Genomic DNA, 21725 nt, shown 5'->3' with positions numbered 1-21725 from the left:
TTGTTGCTATCTCTGCTGTACTCAGACCTAATCCGTTCAGGTTCGTTCTGTTTGCGTCTCTCACTCCTTCCCCATAGCTTGGTGAATAGCTGGATAGCTAGCTCGTTTACTAATGGCTCCTAAATTTTGGCTCACCAGGCTCTTCGACTCAGAGAGGAGGTGTGGCTATGGTAGCCTTGTGATTGGTCAGGGTAACAGTGACATAAGCATTACCCACTTTTAGGACTGCCCATTCTACATCGAGACGTGAGCAGTACTGGTCATTTAGAAAAATACCAAATAAAACACAACATTTCAAAATCGATTCCCTGGGGCTTTAAAGTGTGGCTAATTGGTTCCATTAAACGGTTGCTTCATTCCCATTATCGAATGAATCACTGTTTAAACCCTAGTTAGGAAACAGACTGAGAAGACTCAGGTGATAATGATTAAGGATTAGATGCTTTATTAGATATAGATACAGAATAAGAACTTGTACAAGGCTGTTACAGAGAACAGTAACAGTGACCAGTGATTGATGCTCTACTTGGCAGATCTTCTAGTTCTTTTGTCCCAGGAAAAGTTTGCTCCATATGACTTGACTCTTGGCTTCGACGTTCTCCTCTCTGTTATATCGTAGCTCCAACCTGCACAAACAAACAGGACCGTGGATGAGTGGCCAAGCGTATTTTCCGGAATTGATTTGGGAGCGGCCCGTTGGCGTTGATGTGAAAAGTAAACGATTGCCACGAACAGTTGGAGCAAAAACAAAAGCAAACCTTTAAGTAACAAACAACACGTCTAATTCCTTCAGCACGACCTCCCTTCGGGGACAGTTCTGAAGTCCAACTCCAGCAAGAATTTGACAGTTCAGCGTTGCAGAAAAACTTCAGTTATGATTACGTCTTTCATGTTTCAACAGCTTACCATTCTTCTCCGCAAAGGCAACGGCATCCTCCTTGGAGCTGAACGTAAGGACCATGTTGGACAGTGGATCGGCTCTGAAGAAAACACATCACAATAAGGTTAGAGTTAAACAGGGCAAATAACATGTACAAATCTTTTTGGGGTGACATTGCAACAAACTATCGCACACCCAGGTCTTCAACATTCGAAAACATTGTCACTTTTCTTTTTCACATTGAGCACTGAGGATGTTTGAGTGGGAATCATCATCAGTAAATTCAGACAACTATCCATTTCATTTAACAGCCTGAGGATGTCGGGGGTGGGGGGGCGGACACATTCTAATTTACATTATTTACAATCTACATAAAATGATTGGACTTCAAAGCAGAGGAGTAAAGGCTTATTCACGGACTGACTTATACATCAGACTTTGTGTGATGGTTCCACGACTTTAGTAATCTGTTTTTGTTCATCCAAAAATAATCAGACTCTATATGAATAGACCCTCACAGTCACAGTTCGATTCCCGCTCCAGGTGACTGTTTGTGAGGAGTGTGGTGTGTTCTCCCTGTGTCTGCGTGGGTTTCCTCCGGGTGCTCCGGTTTACTTCCACGGTCCAAAAACACATTGGTAGGTGGATTGGCGACTCCCAAGTGTCCGTAGGTGTGAGTGTGTGAGTGAATGTGTGTGTTGCCCTGTGAAGGACTGGCGCCCCCTCCAGGGTGTATTCCTGCCTTGCGCCCAATGATTCCAGGTAGGCTCTGGAACCACCGTGACCCTGAACTGGATAAGCGCTTACGGATAATGAATGAATGAATGATATAAACTTTAAATAAAACTTCGCAACTTTGCGTCTTCGCAAAATCTACACCTACTTGCTACTGGTAACATACTGATTAAAGAAAACAATACGTATAAAAGGCCAGACCGTTTTCACAGCCCATGTTTTAGGTTGTACATTAAAATGAGCAGAAATGTCAAATCTAAAGTTAAACATAAAAGAAAGCTGTTTTCCGCAGAAGTTACTAGAAATTTAAAATCAGTGATGAGACGTTAGTAATTAAGCAAGTAAACAAAGTAGTGTTTCTGGAATTAATGAACATGTACAGCAACATCTCACTCAACACAGTGTTAACGTCTTTGCTCTCTCGCTTACGTCGAGGCCCAGCCCATTAGAGGGTTCTCCCAGCGCTCGCGAGTGTCAAAGTCCATCTTCCACTTCTTGGTGTTCTGCACGCCGGACTGCATGGCCGTACGAGTGGGGACGAATATGCGCACCTTACGGGTCTTGATGTGCTCCTCCGGAACCCCCGTTAAGGCCGTGATGTCCTGAGGGGAAACAAAAGAACGGCTATTTTAGGTCTGTATTGTATGGCTAAGAGCCTCTTTTTTTAAAACAGTAATAATTTGCTCGGGCTCTTTCTGGCTGATGAAAAAAGGTTTGGGAAAAGATCCAATAGCCTTTGCTTTGTAAAATGCAAATGCGAGCTCGTGGTAAGCATCCAAGTGGGAGGGAAAAAAAGCAGCAGCATTAAAGAGCTTGGCAGGCCTCACACACTTACACCTAAAGGGCATAAAAGCCCAAATATTTCCTTTTGAATGCAGACGCGCACTCTGTCTAGACAAGCTAATTTCTCACACACACAAAATGCTCCGAGACAGTCCATTGTGATTTTTCTTTTTTCACTACAGGGCTTCGGTCACAGGCCAGAAACCTGCGCTTTCAGGTGTGAAGGCAGAGAGAAAACACTTCCAATTCCTACATTAGGTGAAGACTGAAGTGGTGGGAAAAAGGCTATTGAGGGCAGGCTAAGTGATTCTGAAACCAACCAAGCATGCTGAATACAAGATTATACTTGTTATAATATGCAAATTACCATTAATGTTTTTCTCTTCTACAAGTAAAAATGTAAAAAAAAAAGGGATGCACACAGCAAACAAGCTTTATTTTGTACATTATCCTCATTTTTAAGGCTATTGATAATTTTAACCCTTAAAAAAATGGTTCACTATGAAATCATATTTATTTTTAATATTATTTTGTACTCCCCAAATGTAGTAAATCAACCAAAGACGTATTTCTGTTTTGAGACCGACTGGTAAAGAAGCAAACCTTGAAATCCAAACAGATCTTACATAAAGACTTGGGCGAGTTATAGAGCGATACATGTTTATTTTTCCTCAAATTTCCCTCAGGATCAATAAAGTGATGTCATAATTAGACCTTAGAAAAAACAACAAAAAATAATATTTAAAGTAAGGGAGCATTAAGCACTTTTAACCTATTCTTAAATAGTTCCTTAGAGTCAGAAATTAAATAAATAAATAAATACATCTGTAAGACAAAGATTTAGGAGAAATTAACTGTTTCATAACCGTTGAGTAATCAACAAAGATTCGTTTTAATTATTTTATTTCATTTACCAAACCACGCGATGTGTTCTATTCCCACTTTGAAATAGAAATAGTTTGAAAAGTAAGATCAGCTCCAAAAGCAGGTGTTAACTGACCATGGTCCTGAGCAACTGCTGAAAGACTGCCCCAATTCTTCAAGGAATTAGGCGACGAGCATTGGGAAGTCGGCGACGACACACACACAAACCTCCCAGCACGCAGCCAGTAACCACCCAAGGTTCAGAGCCTCACAAGCAGCGCTCCTTTCAGCTCTCCTTCACACATTTCAATGGCCATTACAACTTCAAAGAATCAAATTTTTATCATTGTCTGTCATCTGCCAGTTGATTCTTTGGAAAAGGGGCGCTTTAGCATGAACCCTGAACAAAGACACCCGAACAAATTGGTGTGCAGAGAGTGCTTGCATAACATTTGGGCAGACTGAATAATAGTTGACCATACAGTAGCCTATGGCCAATTCATACGACAGGGGACAGGATTATGAACAATTCTGGGAACCTGGTGAAAAGGTAACCAAGCTGAATTTATGTCAAATGGTAAGCAAGAGAATCGCCGTGGTTTATTTGTGCGTTGGTCGTCTGGTATATTTTTGTCATGTTTTATATTCCAGCTAATGAACGTACTTCCTTACGGGAAAAAATAAATCAATGAAACCATCTATTATTGTTTTCTAAACACGCCTGCGTCTTTCAATATAACTGTGTGTTAAATGAGAGTTTCAGAGATGGCCCTATTTGTCTCTAAATTAATGCACATAAGGAAAACATACAGCTCCAAATGGATTTTTGAGGATGCTTGTGTCAGCCCCGGACACTAATTGTAAACAAATATATTAACGGATAAAAAGGCCAAGCCAAATTCACTCGAGTGATAACAGAAAATATGTTCTGAATTCACAATACAAAGCCTTCATTTCCTAGAAGGCATGTTTGTAGACGGCTTCTTTGCTCAACAACAAAAACGACTCTAGACCCTGAGGGGTTGCCATGCCATTCCTAGTAAATGCTGAGTGAGGTGCAGACAACAGTAATAATAAATCATAATAACAACAACAAGAGAATTGGACAAAAATCATTAGACTAGTTCCCAAAAGTAAGTTTTGGAAATTATGTAAATTAGCGCAAAATTAAACTGGGCGGAGTTAAATTTGGACTAACTCAATTTTTGATTTGTCAAGACCCAAGGAATCAGGGGAAAAATGATTTTGTCTCCACGCCTCACAGTGTAGGACACATTGACCTAAACATGTTTCGCTTCACTATAGCGCCACCATTAGGCCAATCAGTGTAATTTTTGTTGTCCTCCAAGATGCACACAAACTACAGCTACCTTCCAAGTAGGGCGTCTGTACGACCTACGGTCTCTTCCGCACAATGACTTTTACAAGAGAAAAAGAATAATAAGAAAACCCAAGGTGTGCTTGAACCCTAATAATAAGTTCAAATTATATATAGTGCCTTTCCCAGACCCAAGGATGCTTTACATAGCCTCCCCCGCACCCATTTTTAAAAACACAAATAAATAAATAAGCAAAAAAAAAAAAAAAAAGGGGGGGGGGGTGTTAAGGTGAATCCAAAGAAGAAAAGAGGAAAGCTTTAAGCAAAGATTTGAAGGATAACAGGGACGTAGAGTTGCGAAGAAAGGATGGGAGACAAATCCAAAGTTTGGGGGCAGCAGCATTTAAAGATCCGCCAACCAAAGTAGTAAGTCTTGCAGACACAAACGCAGGGATTAAACGTTATCTACGCGGGATTAACAATCCAGACTATGGTAAGCATTGGTAAGTTACATAAACTGCTGCTGGAAAGAGCTGCACAAACTGGAAATAAAAACTTTAAAGTTTGTGTTCAGTCGAATATGAATGTGTTTGAAAGGGTCTAAATGAGCTAAAACAGAAAAAGCGCCTCCTCATTGTCCCTGCAATGAAAAAGGTAGTCTAGACTTTTATGCCTGCATACATTAAGGCAACAAAAACTAGGAGGGTGATCTGCACAACAGGCGAGAGCACAATGGCCCAGGCACAAAGCGGGCGACGGTGGCTTAAATATGGTGCTTCTTGGGAAGGGAAGGAGAGGAAAAAAAAAACGAAGGGCAAAGAGGAACCACAAAGGGAAACGCTGCACGTTTCTCCTTCCATGTACAGGAAGCAAAATGAGAACTATGAAGTTTGACACTATTCACAGGGGCCTACAATCCCTGGTATGCAGACAGATTGCCAGGCTTAAGAGCGGGGGAGGAAAAGCTGGCAAAGTCTTCGTCACGTGAAAGCGTGTCTATATTTCTGACACCTTTGGCTCCTTAATGAATAAAGAGCATGGGATCTTTTCAGGGCGACAGACTGAGGGCCGAGACGCTCAAGAAAGAGCCGAGGAGCTCAGGCTGGCTGGCAGCTCCGCCAAACCAGTGTAAACCTGAGAGAATCCAGCATACAAACACACCTGCACACAAAGAGCAAAGGTAGTGATGACTGGGAGATCTCCGAAATATAAACTATGACCAAGCACAAGGTGGAAAATTTAATGCCAAAATCCAACATAAGCCCTGATCTGTCTGTCTGCCTCTGCATGCAACCAATGTGAATTCTGGTTTGACGAGGAGGAGGAGGCCACCAAATTTAACAGAAATCTCATGCTTAGTTTCCAAACCTTCTGTTCAAAAAAGGATTCAAAGTTAGAAAACTGGACTCTTAACAACTGTGATGACCACTTTCATCTGCAGAAGTTAGGAGAACATTAAGCTTCAGGTTGGAAAAGCCACTGTGAGAAGATACCTCACCACTATTGGTCGGTCTGAAAGAACGTGGAGCACTGAAAATCAAACAAACATGAGGTGGTTAGAATGATGAACAACCAACTTCTTTAACTGAACTTCGGAAGAGTGGAAAACCTTCCAGAGATTTCATAGAAACACTCAAACCAAGCGTCCAAAACAGAAAAGCTGCATTTCAGGCAAAGTGTAGACAGCTTAATTCTAAAGTTAAATTAGGACCTGAGGTGTAACTTCATATTAAAGCAACTCTAAGTAGTTAAAATTACAGCTTCAAAATCATTGTGATGCTACACTGACATGTAACAGGGAGAATGGAGCCTCTGTCTTTACTACTCTGGGTTCAGCACTAAAGTAACTGCATCATGTAACCTCTGGAGGAGGGTATGAATCCACCACCCCTTTCTCAATTTCAGGGCAGTGTTCATTCATTCATTCATTCATCCATTATCTGTAACCGCTTATCCAGTTCAGGGTCGCTGGGGGTCCAGAGCCTAGCTGGAATCATTGGGCGCAAGGCGGGAATACACCCTGGAGGGGGTGCCAGTCCTTCACAGGGCAACACAGACACACACATTCACTCACACACTCACACCTACGGACACTTTTGAGTCGCCAATCCACCTACCAATGTGTGTTTTTGGACTGTGGGAGGAAACCGGAGCACCCAGAGGCAACCCACGCAGACACAGGGAGAACACATTTCAGGGCAGTGTTGTAAAATTGAATTAAACCCTGCAACTGCAGGAGGAGCCCAGAAGCAAAAACAAAACATCTAACCTTACCTAGTGTTCCTTTAAATGTTTCCAGCTTATTTCCAGGCAGTTCTGTCCTTCACTTCAATAAACCAACTCACTGTCTCCAAGCGATCTCTCGCTTCAGAAAATTGGAAAGGCATTGTTATTTTAACCCTCCCCTCCCTCCTCAGGAACTCCTTAAGTCAGCGCTGGTCCTCAGGTTATCGTCTCCTTTGCTCTTTACGTTAGAGTAGTACAGTTTATTCAGCTGCCTTTGGGCCAAGTCCCTTTGTAAGAGCCACACACAGACAAAGGTGCGATTGCATGGCTGTTTGATGGCAATCGCGGGGCCCAGGAATATTAAGAGACAGGAGGGTGGTATGGGCAACTTGTAAAATAGCACAAAGGTGGCAAACTGATGTTCAGTTCTGAGCTAGAGCTGAAAAGCTGACCATAACACAGGAGAAAGTAGACAGAAAGTCCTTCCCATCAGATACAGGTGGAACCCTTTTCATGGATTTCCACAGGCCTGGAGTCCATATGTAATTTAATCAGATCCAGTGCTTCACTCCAGGACATGGAATTCAGATAAATAATTCACCTCTCCGGCACTCTCACACGAAAGCCTTTACAGCGTAAGCCTCAGTTTAAATTCACCTTGAACCTAATCCAGTGTCCGAGGGTTAAAATACAGAGACTTCACCAATTCACCAAAGGGGTAATTAACACCAGACTTGGACATTCAACCTTCCCTGTGAGTAACTTATGAAGGGGCTGCGAATAAACGACCGAGTGTCATCATACGCACCGAGGATGGTGTGTAAGTGATGAGCTCCAGCGTGTGGATATTTAACATTTGTTTTATTCTCTGTCAGATTGTACAAATAATCCCCGACAATTACGTGAGCTCTTTGGCCCGTGTCAGTACTTAAGGAGGACAATTTCCCGTTATTAATGCAGGGGGGGGGGGGGGGGGGGCTTGCACATCTTCAGCTGGAGGCTTCCACAAACTGCAAACACTTCTTGGAGGGCTGCGCTGAGCTTAAACCAGTTAACAGTCCGTGTACGCGCTCATGTGCTCAGTTGAATAGCGAGGCTTTCAACACCCTTGCTATCAGGATGTTATTACCTGAGACTTGACCTCTCTCTAGACATGTTGAGTGCTAGGTCACACACGCTGCAGTCGGTGTATCAAGCGCGCAGTTCAAATATCTCTCGGTTGGAGGGCTCATTTAAGGGTGGGGAAAAATATATATAATGTTTAAGGCTTTGTCATATGCATAATACATATTTTACCACTATAAAATCAACCTTTACAGCTGCCATTCTTTCCCAAGTTTTTCAAAGTGATCTGCAGAACTACGCCTTCAAATTTCGGTCTCAAGCTGTTGGGTTCTTTTTCTGCTTCTCACTCCACTGTTTTGAGAAAAACACAATCTTATTGTTCAGCCTGAAGAGGGCTTAGTTTGAGTCCATTTTCTCAGTAAATGCTTCAAAGAGAGATCCACGGCGCTGAGCTGTGTTCTCCCAGTGTAAAGGAGGAAACAAATACCTGTGTGTTTTATTTCTTTTTTTTTAGATGTGTAGCCAGATTGGAGCTTGGGTTAAACTCTGTTGACCCGATGGGGACCGTTTGGGTGGGTAATGGAATTTTAATTGGAAATTAAATAAAGTGTGGGCTCTGAGACTTGCTCAAAATAACCGAACAACTGTAGACAAATTTCAAGTATCAAAATAGCTGCTAGGACTGTTTTTAGCTATGCAGCATATTTCAGGTAACACTATTTGAGGGTCCACTCCAGATGCTATGTAGATGCTATGTAGTGCAATCTAACCTAAGGTAAATGTGACCGATTCAACTACATTTTACAATATGCTAACTCTAAATGTTGTAGATAATTAACCAGATGGTGCTTTACCAGATGGTTTCCAAAAGATTTTAGCTACATTTTAGCGCTGCTCTTCAGTTTCCACACGTCAAATGAACGCACAACTTCATGAACGAAACACATCCTGGCTGAAGGGCACATTTGAGGTGAGAACAACGTGATGTGATTGTGATTCTTCACCAACCTTTTGCTTTAACCTTGACAGCAGGGTTGTGTGTGTATTTTCTGTTGTGCAACACACATCCCGTTTGGTCATCTTTGAAGTGTGAAGACTGGGCTAATTACAGATTGGAAATACGAGGTCACTAATAGAAACAAACAACATGTAATACTTGTGTGAGTGAAAGGAGGGTGCAGCTGGTGCTGAGGGTCAACTCTATTCTCACATTTCAGCGAGGGATCAGGGCGGGGCGGGTGGAGAGGGCCGGAGAGAACGTGTGTGAGTGGGAAGAGGCATTTCCGCATCCTATTAGCCACGTCCCACCTGTTTGTTTGTTTGTAGGCAAAAAAGCTTGGCACAGCAGTGGTGCTTTTCAAGTGTTACTCACGAGCCATCTGCACTGTTTGAGGGAAAAAAAAAACGCATTCATATCCATATGTACGTGTTGATATTTAGAAAATGTCATTAAAATGTCACTCAGTTTTCAGTGATGAGAAACAGAGAAAGCTGTTCTTATTAAAGCTTAACGATTACAAAGTCAGTTCACAATGTTAAACTATGTTTAGTGTACATGCAGACAGACAGTGATCTCACTCTCTGTTATTATACCAACAACCAGTGATCGCCAACTTAGAATTGGAAATTCATGCAAATATTTACGGGCCCTTAAAAGTGACATTCATTTACACTTTTTTTTCCTCCTTTAAATAAAATTCAGAGAATGACTTCTCGCCATTTGCTAGTCCTGTGGTCTGTCTGCAATGCAAGAAAAGGTCCACTGCCTGTACACAAGCAAATAAAGTGTCTCGGGCCAGACTGGCTTGGGTGTTCTCTCGAAACGGCATCTGGAGGCGTTTGGATAGTGGAGAGACCTCCGAACGTTGAAACACATGAAAAGTGATGAGGATGTTGCTCTGTTCCTGCTCCATAAGTAGGTAATATTGACATTGTTCTGCTGTTACAGGTACATTAATTAAGGTGGAGCTGACTCTAGATTCAGGAAAGCGCTAACTGCTTGAAAGTAAACATAGACCCAAAATGCTACAAAACTAAACAGCTCGAGTTACAAATGAGTTTTTTGTGGTAATTCAAACAGTGAATAAAATCTATAACCATGAACAAGCTAGTCGCCCAACTCAAACATACCATTCCACCTTAAAAGATGCAGACTTCCTGAATGCACTCAAATGTGAGGGGAGGGTTTATTCTGCTGTGAGCATTTACTTACATAAAAATGATTTCATGTCAAGATTTGAGAGCGAATAGGATACACAAGATCCTCAGAGGAATGTAATTGTAACTATATACAATACTACAGTATCCTTCTGGATAAATAAAGTGTTATATCTTTGAAGGCTTTTGGTCCATGTACTTGTGTTTTAAGGACCCATAACCTAGATATGTTTGTGTGTGTGTGCCTAGTTATTCCTCATATCTGCAGTAGTGTTGGCACAAGACGACGACTCCTGTTCCAATACAGATTCTCAAACATCTGACAGCAGCTAAGTACTGATCTGTTACTTATTTACTGTGAAGTGGATACACTCTGAGTATTAAATGTTTTGTTTTCCATCCAGTGTTTTACTGTCCCTCAGTGGGATGTTAACATTTAGCATCTAGGTGATAAACCGCTTAAGTCCAAAATGTGATGTACTCACTCCTAACTCTCTCAAATCTCAGATCTACTGATGATCTGACTCGTACGACTGGTGCGTACTAAATAAATACACTGCACATCTCAGGGATTCGCGTACTAGTAATAAGATTGCCTTTCAAGCTAACAAAAACATCTTAAAGCAGCCAAAGGATCCAGATAATTTTGCCAGCTACTACTGTAGGAGTGTGGTGTTCACTCTAATGGCTAACTCGTTTTATAAAGTTCAAAGTTATTAGCTACCAAAGTCATAACAATAGAAATATAATAAAGTTGCCAAGAAAGGACAATCCATAACTTGCACCATCTAATTATTTTCTGTTCTCTTCATCATCAGTTCTGTTTCTAAAGATAAAGCTGCTGTGCTCTGCTCTCTCTCCATCTTGGCAGGAATACACCCTGGAGGGGGCGCCAGTCCTTCACAGGGCAACACAGACACACATTTACACCTACGGACACTTTTGAGTCGCCAATCCACCTACCAACATGTGTTTTTGGACTGTGGGAGGAAACCAGAGCACCCAGAGGAAACCCACACAGACACAGAGAGAACACACCAAACTCCTCATAGACAGTCACCCAGAGCAGGACTCGAACCCACAACCTCCAGGTCCCTGAGCTGTGTGACTGCAACACTAACCTGCTGTGCCACCGTGTCGCCTTGAATTTCATTCACTTTAGCCAAAACGGAAACCATGCACACTTCCTAATAACGATTAAATAAAGAATTTGCAATCTTTAGAGCACAGAACTGAGAGATGGTTATTTACAAACACATGCAGCTCTGGCAATGCTTATAAAACCATGCTTAAGTTACTGAATCACTGTCCTTCTTTAAATTTGCGACCTACTTTGCTTTAAGCATTGTGGCACTGCACACTATTTTGAGCCATCTTCAGACTAAGTTTGGACTAGAAAGATCTCACAACCGTACCCAAGTCCACAATGTCTGCTGATATCAACCCGATACAGATCCAGTGTCAAACCAGTGGCTTTACTAAAGCTACGGTATTTATGGCGTCCTGTTCGGTTATCATGATGTCCATGTAAATGCAGTTCCACGTAAAACCAACTGCATTCAGCAATGAAAAAACCCCAAACATCTCCATCAACATCATTGCGTCTTTAAAGGTCAGCTAGGAACGTTCTCCTTTCTTACTCTGTACCTAATTACAGTTAAGTTACTCGGACTTAAAATATACAAAGTGATTTTCCTATAAATGAACAACCATAAAAATAAATCAAAAACAGAAAGACGTTCTCCTAGTTAGTAGTTTTAAATGTGTTTGCTATTATTTTCCCTAATTCTCTACTCCTCTGTCACTGCTGCATTAGCAGCAAACAAACAAAATGTTCTCTGAGCTTTTCTAACAACGTAAATGCACCCTTTCAAACTTGGGGCCATTCACTGGAAATAATGACATGTATGATGCAAGAGACATGTCTAATCTAGAAGGCTACGTGACTAAAGACGGACTTTCTAAACTATCACACAATAACAATCAATCACATTGACTCTGTGTACTTCCTATTAGCTTCACACACAAGTCCAAGTCCAGTCTACAAAGTGGAGACATAAGAGTGGGCCCATCTCCGCATACAGTGGAGTAAATGAGTTAACACTGCAGGAGAGCTGAAGCCAAAGTTCTGCTCCTGGGCCACACAAATACAACACCACTGAAGGGTGCCTTAAAGACTACTTTCCCTTGAGTGCTAAGTAAATGAAATACCATTTAGCAGCTAATACACAAAGCCTCTTGACAGGTCCTCTTCAAAGAGCCGTATCTTTTGACCTAGTTGTCCAGCCTTGAATTTTTTTTGCACAAGCACCTGGTTTTAGGTTCAACTAGACATAACAGACACTTGAGATGTGTTGTAGGGAGAGCAGGGAGTAGGGGGAGGACAGGTCAGTGCAGTCCGGCTCAGAGCCTGGATCTCCTCTCCCACTTCTCTCAGGATCAGAGAATCCATAGAAATCTCAGAACAATTTACGTCTGTTAGAGCTCTCACACATCAACCAAGTGACCCATAATATCCCTATCACGAACCATCGAGGCCTCTACTGAACTGCATCAGGACGTCACCAGTCTACAGCAAAAATGCCACCACATAATATGCTAAAACACAAAGATTGAAAGCAACAATTGTGTTATATTCTACAGTGCAGGCATCTGGTTTTCTTTCTTGTCCGCGTTCTCATTTTCCCCCATGTGGGGTGACAAGGCTAAACTGGTGCACACATCTCATAATCATTGCTTAATACCCAGGGATAAAATGTAGTACTAAACATCTAACACTGCCTTTAACACGGATAGTCCACAGGCTACTAAACCGCCGAGATCTGCACGTCCAGAGAGAGCCAAATTAGTGGCTGCTACCATTGAAAACTACAGTGAATGAATTAATAAATAACACTTTGTCTGGGGGACTGGCAAAAACAGACTGTGTGCCACCAAAAGGGAATTGAGTAATTAATGAGACAAACAGACTGGACAATCACAGCATGCCAATCAGATAGCTGGCACAAACTTATTCCACTGTCTGCTCTCCAATAAACACAGCCTTGGTTCCACTTCTACACTTCCAACACCTTCTCTTCCCATTCTCTCTCAATAAGAATATGCATTTCATTTTAACAAGCTGAAGAAAAAAAGTGTTTCAGGTGAGAATGAGTTTTTTTCTAGTTGTGAGCATTATCATGAATATATATATCATCAATATATCTTTTTGGAATAAGAGATAAGAGAGAATTTATTGTCCTTCACAGGGCAACACACACACACTCACACCTACGGACACTTTTGAGTCGTAAATCCACCTAACAACGTGTGTTTTTGGACTGTGGGAGGAAACCCACGCTGAAACAGGGAGAACACACCACACTCCTCACATACAGTCACCCGGAGGAAACCCACGCAGACACAGGGAGAACACACCACACTCCTCACAGACAATCACCCGGAGGAAACCCACGCAGACACACGGAAAACACACCACACTCCCCACAGACAGTCACCCGGAGGAAACCCACGCAGACACAGGGAGAACACACCACACTCCTCACAGACAGTCACCCGGAGGAAACCCACGCAGACACAGTGAGAACACACCACACTCCTCACAGACAGTCACCCGGAGGAAACCCACGCTGACACAGGGAGAACACACCACACTCCTCACAGACAGTCACCCGGAGGAAACCCACGCAGACACAGGGAGAACACACCACACTCCTCACAGACAGTCACCCGGAGGAAACCCACGCAGACACAGGGAGAACACACAACACTCCTCACAGACAGTCACCCGGAACAGGAATCGAACCCACAAGGTCCCTGGAGCTGTGTGAATGCAACACTAACCTGCTGCGCCACCGTGCCGCCCTGATTAGGATATTCTCATCTGAATTAACAAAATTTATAACCAGTAATTTTTGTGTTAAAGGAGCAATCTGTAGGATATTCACTGTAATTAATCATAAAATGTCCAGGGTGTGTGATCATAGATCACACAAGAAGGAAACAGTCAAAGCTAAAACACAGCATTGCTAAAGCAGTATATTCTCTTTGAGAAGTGCCAAGTCTGGAGCGCAGCTAATAGATCCCACCGCCCGAGGTCCTGTCTGTCATCCCTCCCTCTGTCCAATCATTTTACTGTCCACTGTGAAACTGGCCAGGTTTACAAACAGCCATGAAATGACCAAGTGGACAGAGTTAATGTTATATTTTACCAGACCCCAAAAGCCCTATAGCCCTTCTAAAAACCTCCTTGAGTTGAGACGGAGTAAAATGAGAGGAAATAATGGCCTTGTGTTTTAAAATTTGAGGCAGTTTACAAGCAGCAACACCACAGAACAGAGCCAGAGCTGGCTAATTTTCTCCTGAACTTGTAACAGGAAATCATTTCTGAAAAAACACAGAAGTACAGAAGCCTATGAATAGATTAAAAGGAGTAAACAACATAGGTTGAGTGTTTTATATATAGAAAGTGAGGCATAGGGACATTTGAAAAAGGTAAAATTTTGTAGCTATATTTTATACGAAGAAGGCGAATAACAACATGATTCAAAAATGTAAATACCACTCTTTGTTTCTTTTAAAGAAATTAATGCAGATTCATGTGTATTTCTTTGTGGTGTGTGTGTTTTAAACAAATTAAAGAGTAAGAATTGTGTTTGAAAAGCCTCGCATATTCAACTATTTAAGGTGGAACGGAGAAATCAAGCTTGGTAGTACATAGCAAATATAAGCATTTCTCTAGTAGACAGATGATTTAGTGACGTTCACCGGGTCGTATGTTTGAAATAGATAAAATGGGAAATAAGAAGTGTTTCAAAACGAGTTTATGTTTAAAAACCTAGCGCTAGCTTTAGCTTCACATAGCTGTTTAAGGTGGATGTGAGTATTCAATAAGAAGCTGGAGAACAAAGCATATAACTTGACCCATTTAAGGTGCAATTAAATGCTTGAATACAAAAATTGTGAATAATTGGTTGAATAGTACACTTGGTCTGTGCGATTTAAACAGACGAAGTGGAAAAATTGAAGGTGGATTGGGACAGTAAAGGCTTTTGAAGGCAGACGTTGTAGTGAAACCATGAAAACTTTTCTGTGTAAATGTGTTGGTTATGGCAAACTCTTCTTAGCTATTACTTCCCCAGTTTTTACACTCGTCTCTTGCTTTTTCGTTCAGTTTTCCTCAATCTGGCAACCTGTTTTAACTTCACTTCTGGGGAGGGGGGGAGGAGGCAGACATCTCTCCCCACTATTTGGGAACTTTATTATAGTTCCGATTTTAAACGCTTGGTGTGAATATTACAGATTGCTCCTTAAACAGTTGGCCTTTTCCACCACTACTACACCGTAATACCATTACTTTCAACAGTTTCACAACAACCCATTTCACACATGCATGGTAATGCAGAAAAATTTACCCACAAACACCCACGACATTTGTATGCAGACTTTATTCCACTAGCGCACTAATAAAAGCTTGGCATAAAGTCCAAGTCATTGAATGTGTGAACAGAGCCGCTAATGTCCCGGAATATTTCTTGCACTCGCTGCACAGTTGTCCCCCCATGCCTAAAGCACAATGAACATTTTCTGCTGCCAGGACACTTCTGACACAAAAAATATTAAAAATAGCTGGCTGTGTGCTACATATGTGTGAATACTTTGCAGACTATGATTTTAGATTCAAATTTCTCATCAGCCTTGTGTGGTTTCCGTAATGCAAATGCCCATATCACAACAAACAATGAATAACACTATACTGCTCAGCTGTGGCTGGTGTTGAATTTTATGCATGGCTGACATACCACAATACTTAGATAACACAACGTCACTTCAAGATCTTAAGTGAATCATGCACCGATAATGCAAACTTTGGAAGGTTGAACTATATTAGGAACACATATTTCAAAATGATAGGCATCTATGTACTACAGAGATATTCAAATGTTAAAGATAAAAAAAAAAACTGTGAGAAATGGCCGATGTGAGTCCGTCCTTATAAGTGACCTGTGCATGGGCCCAAGCTTTTCGTGTAAAGCAGTGTATCAGTGGCCAGCCATGCAGGCTTTCTCGCAGCTCAGCATGCTTAATCAAACAGTAATTACTAACAAAAGCAAGCCAGGGCAGGCACCAGAGGGAGAGAGTGCCAGCACTCAGGCACAATCACGCACGTCTTTAATTGCCATCATTTAATATACGCCACACATTTGACTGCTCACAACAGGCTACATATGCAAGCACTTTCACATGAACACATGGCCTTTACCTTGGGATGTTTTGTTCCTTATTTATGAAATTCCATTTTCATATCTTAATCAGACAGGAATATTGAAATTTAACAGCAATGTCACTGGCTTCCTTTTCAAAGAAATTAAAGCCAGGTGATTGGAATCTCAGTCGAAATTGAGCAACACGTCAAAGGTCCCATGTGTCACTGCGGTTTATAAACTCTTGAAGATCAAACAAATTCTAATGTTGTTTCTCGAAAACAAAGAGGACTTGGATAAAGTTTAATCAAGTTTATATTGTAAAAAAAAAAGCATTAACATTGTATTCCTGAACCCAAACAGAAAAACATAACAATGGAACCTCATATTTCAAAAAATCATTACCATTAAAAGTGACATTTTGCTTGTGTAATATCCTTTAAATCATTGTGTGTGCGTAATGATTATTGAAGACACTTAATGTTCGGGTGATGCGGTAAGGTAAGGTGACCAGACGTCCTCTTTTACCCGGACATGTCCTCTTTTTTAGACTTAAAAAAGTGTCCGCCGGAATTTCACAAACGTCGGGGATTTTGTTTTTCTAGAGCTTACGTAGAACTTCGAGAAGCTTCCTTCACAAACTAGTCCCGCCCTCCCCTACTCCTATTGGTTCACTTGAGTGAGAAGGGGGCGTGGTGAAGTAGCCTAAAATCTTCTGATTGGACGGTCTGACTGTAGAGCTACCGTTATTGGTCGATAACCTTCTCTGTAAACATTTAATTGGTCAGTCTGCACGTCAGTAGTCCTTGTTTACGTCAGGCAAAGCTCATGTACCCACCCTCATCTCGAGCAGCTATGCCGAAACGTAAATGTAAGTTCTCGGATGAATTAAAAAAGAAATTCCCATGTTTTGTGAAGGAAATAAAGATGTAAAGGACCTAAAAGCACACATAGGTTCAGCTAGGAATACAACGGCAGCGAGGGGCGAGAGCTCATCTCCTTTTTTCACCATCTCAGATCTGGTCACCCTAGGTAAGGCATGACACAAATAAAATTAAATAAAAATAAAACTCCCCACCTGCTGTACATCATCAGAAAGTTTTTACCTCTTAATGCATGTAAACATCTTCAAATACAAACATATGAAGGTACTGCTAGTTTTTTAACCCATCAAATAAAATGATGCCAAATAGCAACAACTTTAAGTAAGCTCAGTAAATTGTGCTTTTCATATCAAAGTCTAACTATTTTCAGGAGTTTAGGAGTCATGCTTTAGAGTGGATTTTTCACTCAATTTATCGAGGTTCATTAAATGTTTCAACTGAAACAAACAATTGGATTTAGGCCCATAATTAACCAACATCACTTGGTTCAACAATTGTTTACAATATTTAACAAATAAAGAACAAATTAAATGCATTGCATCACAACAAATAAGTCTTTTTTGGGGGAAACAGAGTGGGCTTTGTTTCAGAAATGCTTCAATAATTTAAACAGTTTAAACACATTTTTATATTTTGGCACATATTTTTTTTTTTTTTGCTCAAAGGTGTTTTAAAATCATGAGAACTTTGAGAGCTGATGACTATAGACATTTGAACAAGGGAATAAAAGGAGTGGAGGTTTGTATATACTCAGTTCAGGGCTTTTGTCTGTTTTTATACAGAGAAAATCTGCCTTTTTTCTTCCAAAACACGTCTTTTTTATGCTAATGCATTGCAAACCACCAAAGAAAACATGCTCCACTATTTTAGAAAATGCGAAGAACTAACTTTTGATGGTCACTGGCTATTTCACCAAATTACTCACTGTATTAGTAAATCTCCTCAGCTCAACAGGAGTGGAAGCTTTGTGGCCAGCACCAAAAGGACAGCCTTTTCCTTCCAGACGAAACTGCTACTGTCTGTCTAGTCTTGTCTTTTTCTTTTCATTCCATTCATTTTGGGGGGCCCTTGATCAGCTTTGCATTGGAGCGGCCCCAAAATTGAAGTGAGAGCCTTTACTGAACTAGGCAGGGCTTGTCTGAGCTGGGTCCCCAGCTTCTCAAAACACCCTGAACCAGTTTTAAGATTTTGTTGTTTTTTTTCCATTTAAACCAATGATAAGGAAACCCACTTTCAAACTGTATTCTTCCAAACACAATTGACAAATATTAACCGCATTAAATGATGCAATTAAACTAAATTTTTGTCACGAATACATTAAATAAATGTAGCTATCTATGCACAGAGATCTATGTCTAGACATCTAGTGTGCGATACATTACCAAACTGTACGCTGCACTTTAGAAATGTGTTTTAATCCAATTTTAATCAGTTTTAATTAAATACGTACATTTTATTTAACTAAAAGTCTAGTCCAATCGATCACACAAGAAAGATCATATTGTTTGCATATTGCTGGTAAATGAAAAATGAAACCACGGAGGTTGTTGCCATAAGGAAACACTGATCAGTGACCTCACAGTTTGATCCGATTTCAATTTTAAGGTGCCATGATTTTTTTTTAACAATTCTATGTCTAAAGCATTTTAACACTATTTTTTTATCACATTAAATACCAAATAGATTATTATAGTTAATCCCTCTGATTATTGCACAGATTTCACTACGCATTTTGTAAGGAAAAGAAAAATCATAAAAGCATTCAGGATATTTCTTTACCAACAAAATGAACAGTATTTTTTAAACAAAGCCTCTTGCTGGAGAAACTTCTACACTTGGTCTGTGTCTCTTACATATTCTACAAAATTGTTTTCTGAGGTTACAGCCTGTGGAAGATCTGTGGGAAACCATGAAACGTCATATTTATATCATTTACATCTCCTGTAAGTGCCATGATGGACATGCTAGCAATTTGAAAAGAACCCTTCACAGTGAATACGTCAGTAAACATTTCTACTAAAGTCTTACTTTGTCTACTTTGAACTTTGAAACTTTTTATTAAACCACTATAAAAGATTTTTTTTTGTTTGTTTTGTTTTTGTATTGTGGAAGTAGCTGAATTTCATACACGTTGAATAAACTGGATCCAAACAGCATTTAACATGTATCAGCCCATCAATGGGCTGCCCTTTATCAACCTTTCATCAAGACAAAGAGTGACAGCAAACAAAGGACACTGACGGCACTCTTACCAGCTTCTCATCCACCGTGATGAGCTGGGAGCCCTGCTCTTGTTTCTGTGCCAGACATCCTGACGTGCTAACTGACCTGCAAGACAGGAAGTTTGGAGGGGGAAAAAAATTAGACTGACAAGCAAACAAAAAAAAATCTCTCTTAAGTAAACAAAAAGCAACCACAATGCATTGTCTTAGAGAATGGGGCACATCAAGGGGAGAGAGAGGAGAGCACGCAGATCCATTAGTTCTGTCTGCTGATTTCCTGGCATGCTCCCATCAGCATGTTAGCAACAGACAGCACTTTATGTTGGCCCACCGACCCACAGTCACCAAGAGAGCGTTTGGAGCAAGACCTACGCAACAACTCTCTCTGCAAAATACCTACAGCTGACAGTTTGTCACGAACAGAAGATAACGCCACTGAAAGTCTGATCTTTCTCGCATGTGGCTGCCAGGGGAACCCTGTTATCATTTGGTTCAGTCTACCAATCCAAATAAGAGTGGCTGGCAAAATGAAGACGAGTCTCGATAAGATTTTCTTGGACTGTAAAATACTATAGTTAATATTCTGTAAAGCTTTTAAACACTCAATAGTTTCTATCCTCATAATTTAGGGCCACAATCTTAGTTTTGCTACTTAGGAACGACATATGCTGGCTAAAAACAAAAAACGTTTCTATATATCCTGTATTTAGAGCTTAAAATATTCCTTATGGGAATGTTTATGTTAATTATTTCCCACAGATTAACGATAGGTGCCTTTAAATTTACTAACTGTTCCCTTGACTATTTTACCTAGCTAACTGCCCCTAGAATAATGCTTTATTGAGGCTAATTTGGGTATTAGAAAGAAAAGTTTTTCAAAAAGAATTAATAAATTGAAGGGACAGTAGTAAACCTGAGGGAGAAGTGTATTAATTTGAAAAACTGTGTGTATACTTTACGTAAATGTATGTTTTAATTATTTAAACCCCTTATCAAACGCTCTAACAGGCAGAGAAGCTTTGTTCATCAAATAAACACATGGTTATTTAGATGTATATTAATTTAATTAAAAATTTTTTTTTAATATGACCAAGATGGGACACTTGAAATGACTCCCTGTGGAAAATAAATGATTTTATATCAAAGCGACACTGGAGAATGGAGCACAACGACCAACATTTGCACGTTTACATTTACAATATTTGTCTGTTTAATCCGAGCTAACTTATGGGTTTACAGTTATACACAGAGCTGAGGCTCAGAAAACTGCTAAAACCGACTTTAAAATTACATTTTATATTTTTTAATGTCATTTGTGCGAAAAGACCGAGGCTCCGTTTAAGGTGGAATGGAATAATTCCTGTAAATAAAACAACTTCACCTCCGGTTTGGAAGCGATTTTGACCGTTAAATCTCCTGCGCATTCAAAACCCGACGGCACGGTACGACGAAGCAAAGTGTGAGTCATTACCTCAGAGGAGTCCGCGGGGTTTTCGGTATTAAATTTCGAAAATAAACTCGACTCAGACTCAAAAGTGACATTGAGGACGACGCCATGTCGACGGGGTAGACACAGTACGGCGGCCGGCAGGGTAAAAAAACAGAAACGCGATTATTCCTGAGGTAGCAAAGACCGTTGTGTTTCTGCAGACACCCACACATTCACACGAAAAAAAGAACAAACACAGAAACGCACTGCACAGGAGCTAAAAGATTAATCGCTTTGAATCGAGATCACTGAGCTGATTTACTTACATTTCATAAAGTTATAAGGTGGAAACCATAGAATGCAGAGTTAATAAAACGGAAGTCTTAACCTGCACTAGGTCTGTCACAATAATTACATTATCGACTTATCGTAGGCTACAGTTTATGGAATTTCGTCAATAATAGTTGCTGTTTGTCTCAGAAAGTTGAGCTCCAGTCCTTCTTTGCTCTTGAAAAATGCCAATGAATTGTTCCCAATTAATCAATTTTATTAATTATTATTATTATTATTATTATTATTATTATTATTATTATTATTATTATTTAGTATATTAGGAGGCATTACACAGCTTTACCAGTATTATGTTCCCCATCCCAATTTTTGCAATGTGTTCATGGCATCAAAATTTAAAAATATGCAAATAAAATATCTCAGCTTTAACATGTGAAATATTGTCTATTTTCAGTTCATTATAGGGTTTGTGGTGTGCACATCATTGCACTGTGTTTTAATTGACATTTTAAATAGTTTAACTGATGTTTTAACATTTCTAGAAATGTTTATTTATTCATTCCTTGATCAGTGACATTCTTAAATATCAAAATATCAATTTTCATGATGGGTTTTGGAAGTTGTGGATTTTCAGACACTAATTCAACTTATTTAACATTATTTAAAAA

At 40.3% G+C, this 21725-nt stretch overlaps 1 protein-coding gene across 1 annotated transcript; it reads right to left on the bottom strand.

Moving 5' to 3' along the window:
- Positions 1-435: 435 nt before the first annotated feature.
- LOC136677215 (NADH dehydrogenase [ubiquinone] iron-sulfur protein 4, mitochondrial-like) lies at positions 436-21021 on the bottom strand. The gene is made up of 5 exons (XM_066654683.1): positions 20809-21021; positions 19368-19443; positions 2045-2217; positions 907-980; positions 436-626 (listed from the first exon to the last, which is right to left on the bottom strand). The coding sequence occupies exons 1-5, from the start codon at positions 20997-20999 to the stop codon at positions 523-525; spliced, it is 618 nt and encodes a 205-aa protein (XP_066510780.1). The 5' UTR covers positions 21000-21021; the 3' UTR covers positions 436-522.
- Between the last annotated feature and the right edge of the window lie 704 nt (positions 21022-21725).

This window comes from Hoplias malabaricus, chromosome X2 (assembly GCF_029633855.1).
Source record: "Hoplias malabaricus isolate fHopMal1 chromosome X2, fHopMal1.hap1, whole genome shotgun sequence".
Taxonomy (NCBI): Eukaryota; Metazoa; Chordata; class Actinopteri; order Characiformes; family Erythrinidae; genus Hoplias; species Hoplias malabaricus.
The sequence above is the reverse complement of the archived record's forward strand: the minus strand, read 5'-3'. Positions and strand labels throughout refer to the sequence as shown.

Excerpts from the sequence above, each read along its gene's own strand:
- LOC136677215 (XM_066654683.1), bottom strand. The coding sequence starts at position 20,999 with ATGTGTGGGTGTCTGCAGAAACACAACGGTCTTTGCTACCTCAGGAAT. Across the intron at positions 19,444-20,808 it reads ACCCCGCGGACTCCTCTGAG|GTCAGTTAGCACGTCAGGAT; the intron begins GTAATGACTCAC and ends CCTGTCTTGCAG. Across the intron at positions 981-2,044 it reads CTAATGGGCTGGGCCTCGAC|AGCCGATCCACTGTCCAACA; the intron begins GTAAGCGAGAGA and ends TGTTTTCTTCAG.